The 16,398-nt window shown below is 37.0% G+C and overlaps 1 protein-coding gene across 1 annotated transcript in view; it reads left to right on the top strand.

Annotated features, from left to right (window-relative positions):
* Positions 1-16,398, top strand: part of FAM186A (family with sequence similarity 186 member A) — a 63,870-nt gene that overhangs the window by 28,392 nt on the left and 19,080 nt on the right. Inside the window, exons 3-5 of the mRNA XM_073881865.1 lie at positions 3,184-3,400; positions 4,320-4,490; positions 13,646-16,386. Of these exons, the coding sequence (XP_073737966.1) occupies positions 3,184-3,400; positions 4,320-4,490; positions 13,646-16,386 (3,129 nt within the window). The remainder of the gene's footprint in view (positions 1-3,183; positions 3,401-4,319; positions 4,491-13,645; positions 16,387-16,398) is intronic.

Here is a 16,398-nt window from a genome sequence, read left to right on the forward strand (position 1 = left end):
GGCTCAGGTCATGATCCTAGGGTCTGGGGATTGAGTCCCACATCGGGCTCCCTGCTCAGTGGGAAACCTGTTTCTCCCTCTCCCACTCCCCCTGCTTGTGTTCCTGCTCTCGCTATCTGTCAAATAAATAAATAAAACCTTAAAATAAAATAAAAGCCATATGCAAAAGCCCACAGCAAAAATCATTCTCAATGGGGAAAAACTGAGAGCTTTTCTGTTGTCAGGAACATGACAGGGATGTCCAGTCTCACCACTGCTGTTCAACATAGTACTCAGCAGTCAGACAACAAAAAGAAATAAAAGGCATCCAAATTGGCAAAGAAGTAGTCAAACTCTCAATCTTCACAGATGACATGATACTCTATGTGGAAAACCCAAAAGACTCCACCCAAAAATTGCTAGATCTCATACAGGAATTCAGCAAAGTGGCAGGATATAAAATCAATGCATAGAAATCAGTTGCATTTCTATCCACTGAGACAGAAGAAAGAGAAATTAAGGAATCAATTCCATTTATGATTGCACCAAAAACCATAAGCTACCTAGGACTAAACCTAACCAAAGAGGTAAGGGATCTGTACTCTGAAAACTATAGAACATCTATGAAAGAAGTTGAGAGTGACACAAAGAAATGGAAAAACATTCTATGCTTCATGGATTGGAAGAACAAATATTGTTAAAATGTCTATGTTACCCTGAGCAACCTACACATTCAATGCACTCCCTAACAGTTTTTTCATGTGTGTAATCTTTAGGGTTTTCTACATATAAGATTATATCATCTGAAAACAGATACAATTTTATTTCCTCCTTTCCAATTTGGATGTTTTTTATTATTTCTTTTTCTTGCCTAATTGTTCTTCGCTAAAAATCAGAGTAACATGTTGACTAGAAGTAGTGAAAGTGGGTATCCTTGCCTTGTTCCTGACTTTAGAGGAAAACCTTTCAGTCTTTCGCTATTGAGAATATTACCTCTGGATTTTTCTTTGGCTTTTAAAAAATATATATTTATTTATTTGAGTAGGGGGAGGGGCAGAGAGAGAGGGAGACAAGCAGACTCCCCACTGAGCAGGGAGCCCAACATGGGGCTCAATCCTAGGACCCTGAGATCATGACCCGAGCCAAAACCAAGAGTCAGGCACTTAACCGACTGAGCCACCCAGGTGCCCCTCTGGATTTTTCATATATATTTTTTATCACGTTCAGGAAGTTTCTATCTATTCCATGTTTTTTGTATGTTTTTATCACGACAAGGTGTTGAATTTTGTCAAATGCTTTTTCTGCATCAATTGAAATGATCATGTGGTGTTTTTCCTAGGATTCTGTTAATTTGGTATATTTCATTGGTTGGCTTTCATATGTTGAACGATTCTTACATTCCGGGAAAAAATTCCACTTACCCATAATGTATGTAAGGATGTAAGACACATCCTTTTAATGTGCTGTTGAATTCTGTTTGAGAGTATTTTGTTGAGGATTTTTGTGTCAATATTCATCAGGGATGTTGGTCTATAGTTTACTTTCTTCCTCTCTCTCTCTTTCTTCCTTTTCTCTCTCCCTTTCTTTCTTTCTTTCTCTCTCTCTTTCTTTCTTTCTTTCTTTCTTTCTTTCTTTCTTTCTTTCTTTCTTTCTTTCTTCTTTCTTTCTTTCTTTCTTTCTTTCTTTCTTTCTCTCTCTCTCTCTCTCTCTCTTTCTTTTTTCTTTCCTTTCATTCATTTGTTCATTCTTTTTGTAGTGTCTTTATCTGGCCTTGGTATCAGGGTAATGGCCTCAAAGAATGAGTTAGGAACTGCTACTGCCTCTTTAGTTTTCTGGAAGAATTTATGAGGACTTGGTATTGTTTTTTTCCTTCACCACTGTGCTATGGGTTAGCTTGTAGTGTTATTTTTTCATCACTTGGCTTATCAAACTTTGTCTCCACTCTCCTGTGTTCCTGACTCAAATTATTTGCTGCAATTGCATCTCCCTCCCTCCCTCCCTTCCTTTCTTTTGCATCATCTCTGTTTCCAATTGCAATATTTCCAGCACCTAAATATCTGATTATTCCTTTTCCATGATTGGTTTGCAAAAATCCAAATCTTACCCTTATTGTAAGGAGTATAGAAAGAGCTGTTTGTCTGAAACCAAATTGAAAGAGTAATAAAGTTGGAAAAGGTGGAGTGGTGGTTCATTATCTATCATATTCACCGTGCCCTTTTAAAATATTTTAACATCCCTTTCATTACTGGGATGAAATTCATAGATAAAATATCTATACTCATACTTTAAATAATTAATATAAGTGTGAGGGTAAAGAAAGGGAAAGTAATTTCTTTTTTTTAGGAAAGTAATTTCTAATAACAAGTATTTCAATTTGTAAATTCTAGGTCAAACTTCACTAGAAGACATAATAAAGTAGACAGGCTTATGCCTACATGTAGAATTAAAGTAAGCGTGAAAGCTACAAATGTAGGTTGATACAAATCCATTTGTTGAAGAGACTGTCTTTTCTCATTGCATATTCTTTCTCACTGTGTCAAAGATAATTGACCATATATTTGTGGGTTTATTTCTGGGCTCTCTATACTGTCCCACTGACCCATGTGTCTATTCTTGTTCCAGCACCATACCATTTTGATTACTACAGCTTTATTTTTTTTAATATTTATTTATTTGAGGGGCGCCTGGGTGGCTCAGTCATTAGGCATCTGCCTTCAGTTCAGGTCATGATCCCAGGGTCCTGGGATCCAGTTCCACATCGGGCTCCCTGCTCGGCGGGAAGCCTGCTTCTCCCTCTCCCACTCCCCGTGCTTGTGTTCCTGCTCTCGCAATCTCTCTCTCTCTGTCATATAAGTAAATAAATAAAATATTTTAAAATTTTTTATTTATTTGAGACAGAGAGACAGCGAGAGAGCACAAGCAGGGGGAGCAGCAGAGGGAGAGGGAGAAGCAGGCTCCCCGCTGAGCAGGGAGCCCGATGTGGGGCTCGATCCCAGGACTCCAGGATCATGACCTGAGCTGAAGGCAGTCGCCTAACCAACTGAGCCACCCAGGCGCCCCAGCTGTGGGTTTTTCATATATGGCCTTTATTATGTTGAGATATGTTCCCTCTAAACCCACTTTGTTGGAGTTTTTATGAACAGATGTTCAATTATGTCAGCAAACTGAGAATTTATTAATATATCCCCCTTCTTATTCTTATAGGACATTAACACGCAGCTGACTGACATAATGCTCAATGTGCAGCGGATAATAAATCGCTACACTCTTGATGAGAACGTGCACTCTGGAAGAAAAATCTCCCTTACAGAATATAAGAAACGGAGAGGAAATTTCCTGGAGAAAATAGTTACTTATGCTAAGAATGCTGAAATTAGAGAAAAGACTCTTGTGTACATCCTGGCCTGGTTGGAAGAATGGAGTGAGTTTCCAGAGGTGGTTCAAAGGAAAACCATTAAGTTAATGAAAAAGCTAGAGAACAGGATCTATAAATTTTAAAGGATTAATCAGACTAAAGAAGACTAATGAGGTTATTGAGAAAACAGTTATCCACTGTTTCAGTAAGAATAAAATAAGAAAAATATAGTCCTGCTCACTTAATGCCAGCTATTCTGGGCTCCTTGCTTTTCTTCAAAGAAGACTGCATGCCCCTACCCAGTGTCTTCGTGCTTGCTATCCCTTTGCCTGGAACATTGTCCACAAGTAGCCATGTGGCTCATTCTCTGTTTATATCTCACTTTAAAATGATGTGTTCTCTGACCATCTCCATTCCCTACTCCTGGGCACTGTCCATTACTCCTTACTCTTTATTTTTGTCTGTAACATTTCTTACCATCTAACATACTACATAACTAATTTTTGTCTGTCTCCTTTCACTAGAATGCAAGCAGTATGAAGTCAGGGAATTTGTTTTATTTAGTGCTGTATCCTCAGTATCTAGAACAATACATGACAAAGGAGATATTGGTTAAATGAAAGAACGAATAAGCTTAGAATACAAAAAGGGGATGTCATTAAGTTGCAAGAAATAACATGTAATGAGGGTTTTAAAATACTAAATAACTTATGAAAGGAGTTAATTGGGTTTAGTTCCTCAATATTAAAACACATGCTCACATTTTTAGATACCAGAGTATTTTCATGTCCAAGATTTATTGTTCAGCTTTCTATTCCAAGTCTCTTCCTTTTTCATTTCTTCATAGAGAAAAGCTTCAGAATAGCAATAAGTGTGAGATATCTACATTCCCCAATACTACAATATGGAGTAGTTAGCCAATATTATAGGCCTATATGGTTATAATTATTTTTCTGCACAAAAGTATTTTTTTACTCTCTTCAAGATGCCATTTTGTCTGAGATGACTGCAGTGGATATTGAGGACCACCACCACTGGATAGCACAAATGGAGTTTTTACCAGAAAAGTTCAAAGCTATTGAGAACAATGTCAAGATACTGAGTAGAATTAGTGTATCTTTGCTTGAAGAAAAGAAGAGACAAAAGAAAAAAATAAGTAAGGGTGCCTTAAGACATTGGAAACAGATTTGACTTTTTCTAAAAAATGGCTTTATTAAGGTACAATTTACATACCATAAAACTCATATATGTTAAGTGTACAATTCAATGACTTTTAATAAATTTAGAGTTGAGTAACTCACCACAATTCAATTTTAGAACATTTCCTTCATCCCAAAAAGATCCCTCATGCCCATTTGCAGTCAATCCTCTTTCCCACCCCAGTCCCAGACATGTACCAATCTATTTTCTGTTTCAATAGGTTTGCCTTTTTTGGATGTTTCATAAGATGGAATCATATATGTGTTTATTTTTTAAAATATCTGGTTTCTTTTATTTAACATAATGGTTTTGAGATTCAGCCATGTTATAGGATGTATTAGTAGTTTCTTTCTATTACCAATTCTATCTCACTGTTTGCATATACCACATTTTGTTTACCTACTCACCAGTTCATGGACATTGGAATGTTTCTACATTTGACTTTTATGAATAATGCTGATATGAACACACATGTATAAGTCTTTGTGTGGACATATGTTTTCATTTCTTTTGGGTAGATACCCAGGAGTAGAATTTCTGGGTCATTTATCAATTGCTGGTAAGTTTATGCTTAACTTTTTAAGAAACTGTTAACTTATTGCCCAAGTGACCACACTATTTTACATTCCCATCAGCAATGTATTAAGGTTCCGGTTTCTCCACATTCTCAACAACACTTGTTACAGTCTTTTTTAATATAACCTTACTAAGATGTGTGAAGTGGTATCCCACTGTGGTTTTAAATTGCATTTCCCTAAAGACTAATGATGTCGAGCATCTTTTCAGGTGCTTATTAGCCATTCTTATATTTATTTTGATGTAATGATTATTCAAATATTTACCCACTTTATTATTTGAGTTTTAAGAGTCCATTATGTATTCTGGATACAAGCCCTTTATCAGAAATGTGATTTTCAGGGTGCCTGGGTAGCTCAGTTTGTTAAGCATCTGCCTTAGGCTTGGGTCGTGATCCCAGGATCCTGGGATTGGGCCCTGCATCTGGCTCCCTGCTCAATGGGTAGCCTGTTTCTCCCTCCCCCTCTGCTTCTCCCACTGCTTGTGTTCTCACTCTCTTGCTCATTCTCCCTCTTGCTCAAATAAATAAATAAAATCTTAAAAAAAAAGATTTTATCTATTTAATTGACAGAGAGACACAGTGAGAGAAGGAACACAAGCAGAGGGAGGCACCCCAAATAGATAAAAATCTTAAAAAAAGAAAAAGAAATGTGATTTTCAAATATTTTCTCTCAATCTGTGGTTTGTCTTTTCACTTTCTCAATGGGGTCTTTGAAGCCTAATGGTGTTGGATTTTGATGAAGTCAAATCAATTTATCAATGTTTTCTTTTATGGATCATGGTTTTAGTGTTGTATTAAAAACTTGTATCAGTCAGTGTTGAACCAGAGAAGCAGAATCACTAGGAAATTATATATTATCTAACTACCCATTACAAAGTATTTTGGGGAATGTACTTTGTATTCTTTCAATCCTTTTAAATTCATTGTGATTTGCTTTATAGCTTACCATATGGTCTATCCTGGAGAATGTTCCGTGTGTGCTTGAAAAGAATATATATTTAGCTGTTGTTGGGTGGAGTGTTCTATAATTGATTTATGTTGTTGTTTTAGTCTTCTATATATATATATATATCCTTACTGATTTTCTGCTGGTTGTTCTATTATTGAGAGTGGGATATTGAACTTTCCAACTATTATTATTGAGTTGTTGATTTCTCTAATTCTTTCAATTTTTGCTTCCAATATTTTAAGTCTCTGTTATTAGGTGCATATATGTTTATAATTGTGATAACTTCCTGATGAACTGACCTTCTTATTATAAAATGTCCCTCATTGTCTCTAGAAACATTTTTTTGTCTTAAAGTCTATTATGTTTGATATAAGTATATTATCTCCAGCTCCCCTGCAGTTACTGTTTGCAAAGTTGAATCAAAGATGTGTTGCTTATTAGTTGGATCTTGTCAGCTTTTAAATACACACACACACACACACACACACACACACACACACAAACACCTACACACACATAAAATTTGGCAATCTTTGACTTATGATTGGAGTGCTTGATTCATTGATATTTAATGTAATTATTAATATGGTTGGATTTTCACCTGCCACGTTTTATTTGTTTCTCATGTCTCATCTCTTTTGTTCCCCTGTTCTTCTTTTACTACCTCTGGGTTAAACAAATATTTTTTAGTGACCCATTTCAATTACATTTTCCCCCTATATTTTTGGAGTAATTTCCTTAGTAGCTGCTCTAAGGGATTGCAGTATACATCATAAATTATCATAATCTATTTAAGATTAGTACTAACTTAATACCAGGAAAATATAGAATTTTTGCTTCAATAGCTCCATTCTCTTCCCCTCCTTTGTGCTTTGTCATATATATTACATTTTTATGTATCATAAGCCCAGCAATATAGTTTCATAATTATTGTTTTATAGATTGTCTTTTTAATCAGTTAAGAGAGGAAAAAGAAAAAATATTTTTACTTTCTTTTATTTTTACCTATATATACTGGTGTTCTTTATTTCTTTGTGTGAATTTGAGTTATCCTCTGGTATCATTTCCTTTCAGTATGAAGGACTTCTTTATATTCCTTGTAAGGTAGGTCTACTAGAAGCAAATTCTTTCCCTCTTAGCTTATCTGGGAATGTCTTTATTTCACTTTCATTTTTTTAAAGGCAGTTTTAGATTTAGAGAAAAATTGAGAAAATAATACAGAGAATTCCATGTATCTCTTCAGAGTTTCCCTTATTATTAATATATTACATTAGTATGATTCAGTTGTGACAATCAACAAACCAGTATTGAAACATTATTAACTAAAGTCCATAATTTTGGACTGAAGTCATAATTCCTTGTTTTTACCTAACGTCCTTGTGTTGTTTCAGGATCCCATCCGGGTACCTGATTACACAGTTGTCATGTCTCCTTAGGCTTTCTTGACTGTGACAGTTTCTCAGACTTTGCCTTCTGTTTGATGTTCCTGACAGGCCTGAGAAGTACCAGTCAGATATATTATAAGATGCTCCCCTGTTGGAATTTGTCTGATGTTTTTCTCATGTTTACCCTGGGGTTATGGGTTCTGAGAGGAAAGATCACAGAGGTAAAGTACCATTGTCATCATATAATTTCAAGGGCACATACTATCAAATGATTGATGACTTAATGTTGACCTTGATTACCCGGCTAAAGTAGTGCTTGTCAGGTTTCTCCATTGTAAAGTTACTCTTTTTCCTCATTTTCCATGCTGTGCTTTTTAAAAGTAAGTCTGTATGTGCAGCCCACACTTAGGAATGGGGAGTTATGCTCCCTTTCTTTTAGGATGAATATCTACATAAATTATTTGGAGTTTTTATGCACTAGAGTTTATCTCTTCTTCCTTGTTTATTAATTTACTCAATTATTTATATCAAAATGAACTCAACAGATATTTATTTTGTACTTTGAGTTATAATCCAATTCTACTATTTTCTTGCTCCAGTTGTTCTAGTTTTGGCCATTGGGACCTCTTCACTTGGTTCCTGTGCCCCTTTAACATAACCCCCATCAATGTGGTTTTTATTTTTATTTTTTTTGGCACTTCCCTACTTTCTGGCACTACAAGATGCTTCAGGTTCATCTCAAATATGTCCTGCCCCAATCCTAGAATCTGCCATTTCTCCAAGGATTTCTGGTTCCTTTTAGTGGAGAATAGTATTAAAAAGCAAAGTCTGGTTGCTAGGAGAGCTCATTGCTACTGGGGTATCATTTCTGTTCAGTTCTTTCATCTGACAGAGCAAAAAAAATGTTTGTGTATAGAACCAATGTGTATACACTTACCTATAAATCAATCAATCAATCAAATCTAATACTTTAAACATAAGTTCATACTGATTTCTCTAACTCTAATTCATTATCACGCACATGGATCATTTTAGTTTCTTCCCCTTGCTTATCTATAAATTATAACTCAGTGAGAAACTTCCTCCTACCATCTGTTTTACTTAATTGTTCAATTCCAGTATACATGCATAGCAGTATCAGAATTATTAACCCATACCCCAGTGAGGAATAACTTATCAACTAGGGTACAATACTTACATGCAGTTCCCTTTGCCTGCAGTCTTACAAACTCCATTTCCAGTTACTTAGGTCAGCACTCTGCCCTCCCCCTTCATTCCTTTCAGTGAGGTTGTGTCATACATTTCTTATACAGTATCACAATCAACATTCTTTCCTGGGATCCCCTGACCTCCTAAATGGGTACTTAAAAATTTTTGCATTCAGGGTGCCTGGGTGGCTGAGTCGGTTAAGCATCTGCCTTCAGCTCAGGTCATGATCCCGGGGGTCCTCAGATTGAGTCCCACATCAGGCTCCTTGCTCTGCGGGGAGCCTGCTTCTCCCTCTCCTCCCCACTTGTGCTCTCTCTCACTATCTCTCTCTCTCTCTCTCTCAAATAAATTAAAATCTAAAAAAACAATTAAAAAAAATTTTTGCATTCATGAAGTTTCACTCTTTGAGCTATAGAGTTCTATGGGATTTGACAAATGTATCTCGTCATGTATCCACCATTACGGTATCATATGGAATAGTTTCTCCATCCTAAAAATCCTCTGTGTTTCACCTATTAATCCTTCCCCTTTCTCCCCAAACTCCTGATAACTACTGATTTTTTTAATGTCTCCATAGTTTTGACTTTTCAAGAATGCCATATAATTGGAATCATGCAGTATGTAGCTTTTTCACACTGGCTTCTATCACTTAGCAATACACATTTAAGGTTCCTCCCTATCTTTTTGTGGCTTAATAGCTTATTTCTTTTTACTGCTGAATAATATTCCATTGTATAGATTCACCAGTTTGTTTATTTACCTACTGAAGGACACTTGATTGCTTCCAGGTTTTGGTGATTAAGAATAAAGTTGCTATATATAAACATTCTCATGGACATAAGTTTTCAAATTAATTAGGTAAATGCCTAGAAGCATGATTGCTAGATATACGATAAGACTATATTACTTCATAAGTAACTTTGTAAAAAACTGCCAAACTCTCTTCCCAAGTAGCTGTGCCATTTTTCATTCCCACCAGCAACAAACAAGATTTCCTGTCACTCCATGTCCTTGTTAGCATTTGGCATTATCAGTTTTTTGGATTCTAGCCATTTTCATATATGCGTAACAGTATCTCATAATTTGCAATTCTCTTTTTTTTTTGTTTCAAGTTTTTAATTAAATTCTAGTTAGTTAACCCACAGTGTAATACTGGTTTCAGAAGTAGAATTTAGTGATTCACCACTAAATATAACATACAGCACCCAAGTGCTCATCACAAAAAGTGCCCTCCTTAATAATCCCCATCTCCTGTTTAGCCCATTCCCTGCCCCCCCCCCAAGCAACTCTGTTTGTTCTCCATAGTTAATAGTCTCTTATGGGTTTGCCTCCCTCTTTTTCTTTTCTTCCTTTCCCTATGTTCATCTGTTTTGTTTCCTAAATTCCACATATAAGTGAAATCATATGGTACTTTTCTTTCTCCGACTGACTTATTTCACTTAGCATAATACACTTCGGTTCCAGCCACGTCATTGCAAATGGCAATATTTCATTCTTTTTGATGGCTGAGTAATATTCCATTGCGCACACACACACACACACACACACACACACACACACACATACCACATCTTCTTTATCCATTCATCAGTTGATGGATATTTGGACTCTTTCCATAATTTGGCTATTGTTGATAATGCTGTGATAAACATCATAGTGCATGTACCCCTTCAAATGGCTATTTTTTGTATCCTTTGAGTAAGTGCTTAGTAGTGCAATTGCTGGGTTGTAGGGTAGTTCTACTTTTAACTTTTTGAGGAACTTCTATACTGTTTTCCAGAGTGGCTGCACCAGTTTGCAATTCTCTAATGACAGACAATACTGAGCATCTTTTCATATCCTTAGTTGTCATCTGTATGTCTTATTTCTTACCTTCATTTTAAAAAATAATTGTACATGTATGGTACTTTGAAAAGAGTTATTTCAGGGAATGGATGTAATAGACATTCTGTACCACATTTAGAGAAGTTGTGAAAACACATGCATTAACTATGGATATATGAGTGTTCACTTCAAGTTCCTTTGCAGGAGTGTTATTTCAGTGAATACTGAAATATATTTAGAGAACTGTTTAAGAACACATGTAATAAGGATGGTTACAAGAGCTGTATGTGCATACTACTTTGAGAAGAGTGTTATTTCAGGGAATGGATGTAATAGAAATTCTGTAATGCATTTAGAGAAATGTTAAAAGATACATGTAATGAGGATGGTTATGAGAATTGCATGTGCATGCTACTTTGGGAAGAGTGTTATTTCAGGGAATGGATGTCTTTCCTTCATTTTTTGAAGAGTAGTTTCCCTGGATATAGAATTCTTGGTTAGCAGAATTATTCTTTCAGCACTTTGAATTTGTCATCTCTCTGTCTTCTGGCCTCTATTGTTTTTAATAAGTAGTAAGCTGTTAAATTTACTATGGTTCCCCTGTACTTTGAGTTTTGAGTCTCCTTTGATTGTGATAAGTCATTTTTTTCTTTTTGCTTTAAAGACTCTTTGTGTAGCTTTCAACAGTTTTACTATGATGTATCTAGGTATGGATCTTTTTATGTTTATCTTACTTAGAGTTCACTGAGCTTCTTGAATGTGTAGATTAATGTTTTTCATCAAGTTTGAGATGATTTGGCCATTATTATTTCCTCAATATATTTTTTAAGATTTTATTTATATATTTGAGAGAGAGAGCATGAGTGGGGTGGGAGGGTAGAGGGAGAGGGAGAAGCAAATGGCCCCCCCTAAGCTGGGAATCTGACACAGGGCTCAATCCTAGGATTCTGAGATCATGACCTGAGCTGAAGGCAGACGCTCAACTGACTGAGCCACCAAGGAGCCCCTACTCCTCAATATTTTTAATGTTCCTCTCTGTCTCCTCTTCTTCTTGGACTTCTATCACTTGTACAATGGCATATTTGATGGTGTCCCACAGGTCTCTGAGGCTTTGTTCATTTTTTTTTTAATTCTTTTTCCTCCCTGTTCTTCAGATTAGACAATCTCTACTAATCTAGTGTCAAATTTGCTGGTTATTTTCTTCTGTCATTTAAAATCTACTGTTGGGCCCTTTTGGTAAATTTTTCATTTCAGTTATTGTACTTTGCAAGTCTATATTTTCCACTTGGTTTTTCTAATTTCCGTCTCTTTATTGATAGGCTCTATTTAATGATAATTGTCATTCTATTTTTCCTTTATTTTAAAATTTGGCTTCTTTTAGTTCTTTGAACATAGTTATAATTCTTCTTTCAAAGTCTTTTTCTGATAAGTGCAACATCTCCTCCCCTCCCAATCCCTGAGACAATTTCTATTGACTGATTTTATCCCGTGTATAGGTTATACTTTTCTGTTTCTCTGCATGCTCCTTTTATGTTAAAAACTGGACATTTTATGGGCACCTGGGTGGCTCAGTCAATTAAGCACCTGACTCTTGATTTCAACTCAGGTCATGATCTCAGGGTTGTGAGATCAAGCCCCACATTGGGCTCCACACTGGACAGGGAGCCTGCTTGAGATTCTCTCTCCCTCTCCCTCTGCCCCTCCCCCGCCTAAAAAAACCTGGACATTTTAAATAACATATTATAGCAACTTTATTTTTTTAATTTTTTTTAGATTTTATTTATTTATTTGAGAGAGACAGCATGGGGGGCGGGGCAGAGGGAGAAGCAGGCTCCCTGCTGAGCAGGGAGCCCAACGCGGGGCTCAATCTCAGGACCCTGAGATCACAATTGGGGCCAAAGGCAGATGCTCAACCAATTGAGCCACCCAGGTGCCCCCTATAGCAACTTTAGACTCTGATTTTCCCTATAACCTCCAGGGCTTTTTTTGGTCCCTTTTTTGGTTTGCTTTTTAGTGACTTCCCTGGACTAATTCAGTAGAGTCTGTCTCCCCAACAATGTGCAGTCACTGATATTTCTGCTCAGTTATTCTTTTATTCTTTTTTCATTTTTGTTTTTATTTTGAGGCCTGAATTCCTAGGGGTCACCTCTGGGTCAGCATAGCTTAGTGGTCAATAATTGGCCAATCATTAAGTGATCCAGACTGATTCAGTAAGTCTTCTATTCTTTGCTAATGGGTCTGTGTATGGGTTAAGGAAGTATTGTTTTAGACAATGCCCCTAAGCATGTTTTTTTCCCTGCTTTATTCCAAATCAAGTCAGCCCGTTAGGCAGTAGAGCTGTTAAACTTCACAGCCTGCCTCACTTTAGTAGAACACCTAGGCCACTGGGTGGGAGAGTTAGAGACAGAAGAATCTCCAGGCTAAAACATCACAGACTTCCACTGTTCTTACTGAAGTTTAGTAATTTTTCTTGAATAAATGCTTACCAAATTGTTGTATGCCTTTGGTCAATTTCCAAAGTCCTAAAATGGTTGGTTTTGGCAGCTTTGTCAAGCTCTATCATTGCTTTTTTGGGGGGAAAAATGTGCTTAGTTTCTCATTCAGCCATTCTAGAAATCCCTTCAAATGTTTGACTTTGTCTGCTCTTTTTTGACTCTTCTGAAGGAACCAAGATTAAGTGTGATTCAGAAAAGTGAGAAAAGAAAGGCAGAAAGCCAAGAAAGAAAATGGAAAGCACCAAGTATAATCAAAGCCAAAGGAAAGTTTATATCTAATCCCAAGCTTGTAACTGAAGGTAAATTGAGATTACAAATAAAGAATAAAGACTAGTTTGGAAGCAAAAGTTCTAAGTGATTGTGGGAAGAGTTATTCTTTTAAAAATAATACTACTTAATTTTGAGGCAAAGCTTTTTTTTTTGATTTTACTTTTAAGTAGTTTCTACACCCAATGTGCGGTCAAACTCACAGCTCCGAGATCAAGTCACATGCTCTACAGACTGAACCAGTCAGGTGACCAATGGGAGCCAAGGCTTTCTGATGAATCTTTATCCTATAGCTATCTATAAATTTTGGCTAAATTCCTTAGGCTTTAGCATAGATAGAGCACAACACAGAACAAGAAATGCAATCTCATTATTTTATGTTTTATGGGTTTTTTTTTCCTTTAGCATCTAGAGGTACTCTATGGAAATCTTGGAAAGAAAGAGTTATAAAGCGACCAGCAACTGCTCATGCTTTAAGACCAGATCAGATAATTAGTGATGAATTTGCAACAAATACAAAGGTTTCAGAAATCCAAGATATGCTACAGGAACTCATAAACACTACAATGTTCAATAAATTGGAAAACAGTGCTATTAAATATATATCATCAACGATAATAAACCTTTCCAAAGCTTTGAGTACACTAAATGATGAACTAAAAGTTTTTAACCTCCAGAGTGCCAATATGTATATAAGTGAGACAAGTGAAAAAGAAAAAGAGCTCTCCCTGAAGATAATGCGAGAGCTCAATGAAAAAAATGAAATGCTTCAGCAGAAACTTCAAGATGCAGAAGAAAAATATGAACAATTTATTTGGTCCAAAGGTGTTGTAGAACCCCAAGTAGGTACAGCATTACCCACATCAACCTTGAAAGTGTTGCCCGAGCTTTCTTCACAATCATCCACTAGCAAAGCTGACACAGAAAACAGTATGGATGATATTTTGGTTAAAGAATTGGAAAATATTATAGATGAGACCCAAACAAAAGAGACCAAAGGCTTGGGGATCAAGTGGGACTCAGCTATTTCATATATAGCCCCAGCTGAAATGACTCCAGGTTTAATTGAAGAGCGATATCCTTTACTTGAAAAAAAACCAAAAGAGTCTTCTGAAGATATCACTGAAGATAAGATATCACTGAAGAAAGGTGATATCTATCAGAAAGATGGGACTGACCAGTACCAATCACAGAATAAACAGCGAACTAAAGGCCCATATATGCATGAGACCTCTGGATTAAATGTGAGTGATGATAAAGGTAAAGAGAGAGACTCAGAGACCAAACTTGATTACCATTTGGAGCTACAGTCACTGGAAAAGAAGAGAAAAGAAATAAAATCCATTTCTGAAGACAAATCAAAGTCATCCACTGAATCAAGAAGTCCACATGTCCCTGCTGATTACCCTTCTACTGACACAAAAAGCCAAGGTAGCAGAAGTGGAACAAGCAGTATATGGGAACAATTCAGGAAGCTCAAGCCTGAGTATCCACGTGACAAAAGCCAGATTTCTTCAGAGAATAAAGAGGAACCCACCACTGAGTCAATGGACAAAGAGACCAAAAGCGAGATGAGCAGCCAAGCAGAGCAATTCGGGTTAACCCAACTTGGTTATTCCTCTGAGAAAGTGAAAACAAAAGGAAAGAAACACCACGTCACTTCAGAAACCACCACAAGCAAACAGAGAAAAACTGAAGAGGACATATTAGTCCTCACCAAGAAAGTCAAGTCTCACGGACTTGTGAAGCCAAAATCTAGGGTAACAGAAGAGACTTCAGAATCTACCAGAGTTCTGGGAAGTCCAGATGGCAAAAGTGAAGAGAGTAACCTAGAAGAATTTCAAAAAGCCATAATGGCTTTCCTAAAAGAGAAAATTGATAACATAGGAAAGCCTTTGGATAAAAAGACTGTGCCAAAAGAGGAGTTATTATTAAAAATGGCAGAGGTTGAAAAATTAGGAATCATAAAGGCAAAAATAGAGGAATATTTCCAAAATGTGGCTGAAACTGTGACAAAAACCTTGAGGAAATACAAAGATATAAAAAGTGCAGGACAAGTGGGAGAGAAACCTATGAAACGAAAAAAAGAAGTCTCATTTATGCCAGGATTGCATTTTCAGAAGCCCATTAGTGCAAAGACTGAAATTAGCACATTACTGTCATCTAAGAGCATGGACCCACTAACTGACAATTTAATACAAATGATCTTGACTGAGATAGAAGGGGAAAGAGATGCTCCAGTAGCCTCAACAGTAGGGAGAGACCACAAGGAAGAGGAAAAACAAAGGCGGGAGGAACATTTGCAAGAAGGTCAAGAAAAAATATTTGGTAAGGGTCTCAAACACCAGTCGCAAGAAGGGAGTTTCTGGAAGAAGGGCTATGAGATGATAAATAAAAAACTGCTGGAGGAAGAGTTATGGCTCCAGATGAAGGAAGGAAAGCAAGGACAACAGAAGCAGAAACAGAGGCAGGAAGAGGAAATGCGGAAGGAACAGCAGAAACAGAGGATGCAAAAGCAGACTGAGCAAGATGAGGAGCAAACACAAAGAGAAGAGGAAGAAGATTATCAGAAGTTAAAACAGCAGCAGCTGGAAGCATGGAATCGAAAAATGGAAAAACAAGCACCGCCCCTGGAGAAGGAGAAGGGACAGCAGAAGAGGCATGTTCAGAAGGAAATGAGACATCAAGAGCTGGAAATAAATTGGGAGAAAGAGGAGAAGCAAAGGCCAAGGAGAAATGTAGAGGACCATGAAAGGCAGAGGCAGAAAAAAACAAAGGATCAGATGAAGATAAATGAGAAAAACTCCGAAGAACAAGAAAAGATGTTCAGCCAAACTTCAATGACATTGTCTCCCCGGTGGAAGACCATACCAAAAGTAGCATCCCAGTTACACCAAAGAAAAGAGTTCCATGGGCATCTTAAGGCATTAGACATTCTTGCTGATGGAAAGCAGCCTATACCAACCACTCCTCCCTCTACACAATCACCCTCACCTGAGGCCCTTCCAGTTTCTGGACAGAATCCCACAAAGTTCCTCACTCTAACTCCTCAGCAGGCTCAGGCACAAGGGATCACTCTAACCCCACAGCAGGCCCAGGCACTGGGGATGACTCTCAGCCCTCAGCAGGCTCAGGCACAGGGGATCACTCTCACCCCT

The sequence above is a fragment of the Callorhinus ursinus genome, unplaced genomic scaffold (genome assembly GCF_003265705.2).
Source record: "Callorhinus ursinus isolate GAN/ISIS: 27379988/994484 unplaced genomic scaffold, GSC_fseal_2.0 scaffold44, whole genome shotgun sequence".
NCBI lineage: Eukaryota > Metazoa > Chordata > Mammalia > Carnivora > Otariidae > Callorhinus > Callorhinus ursinus.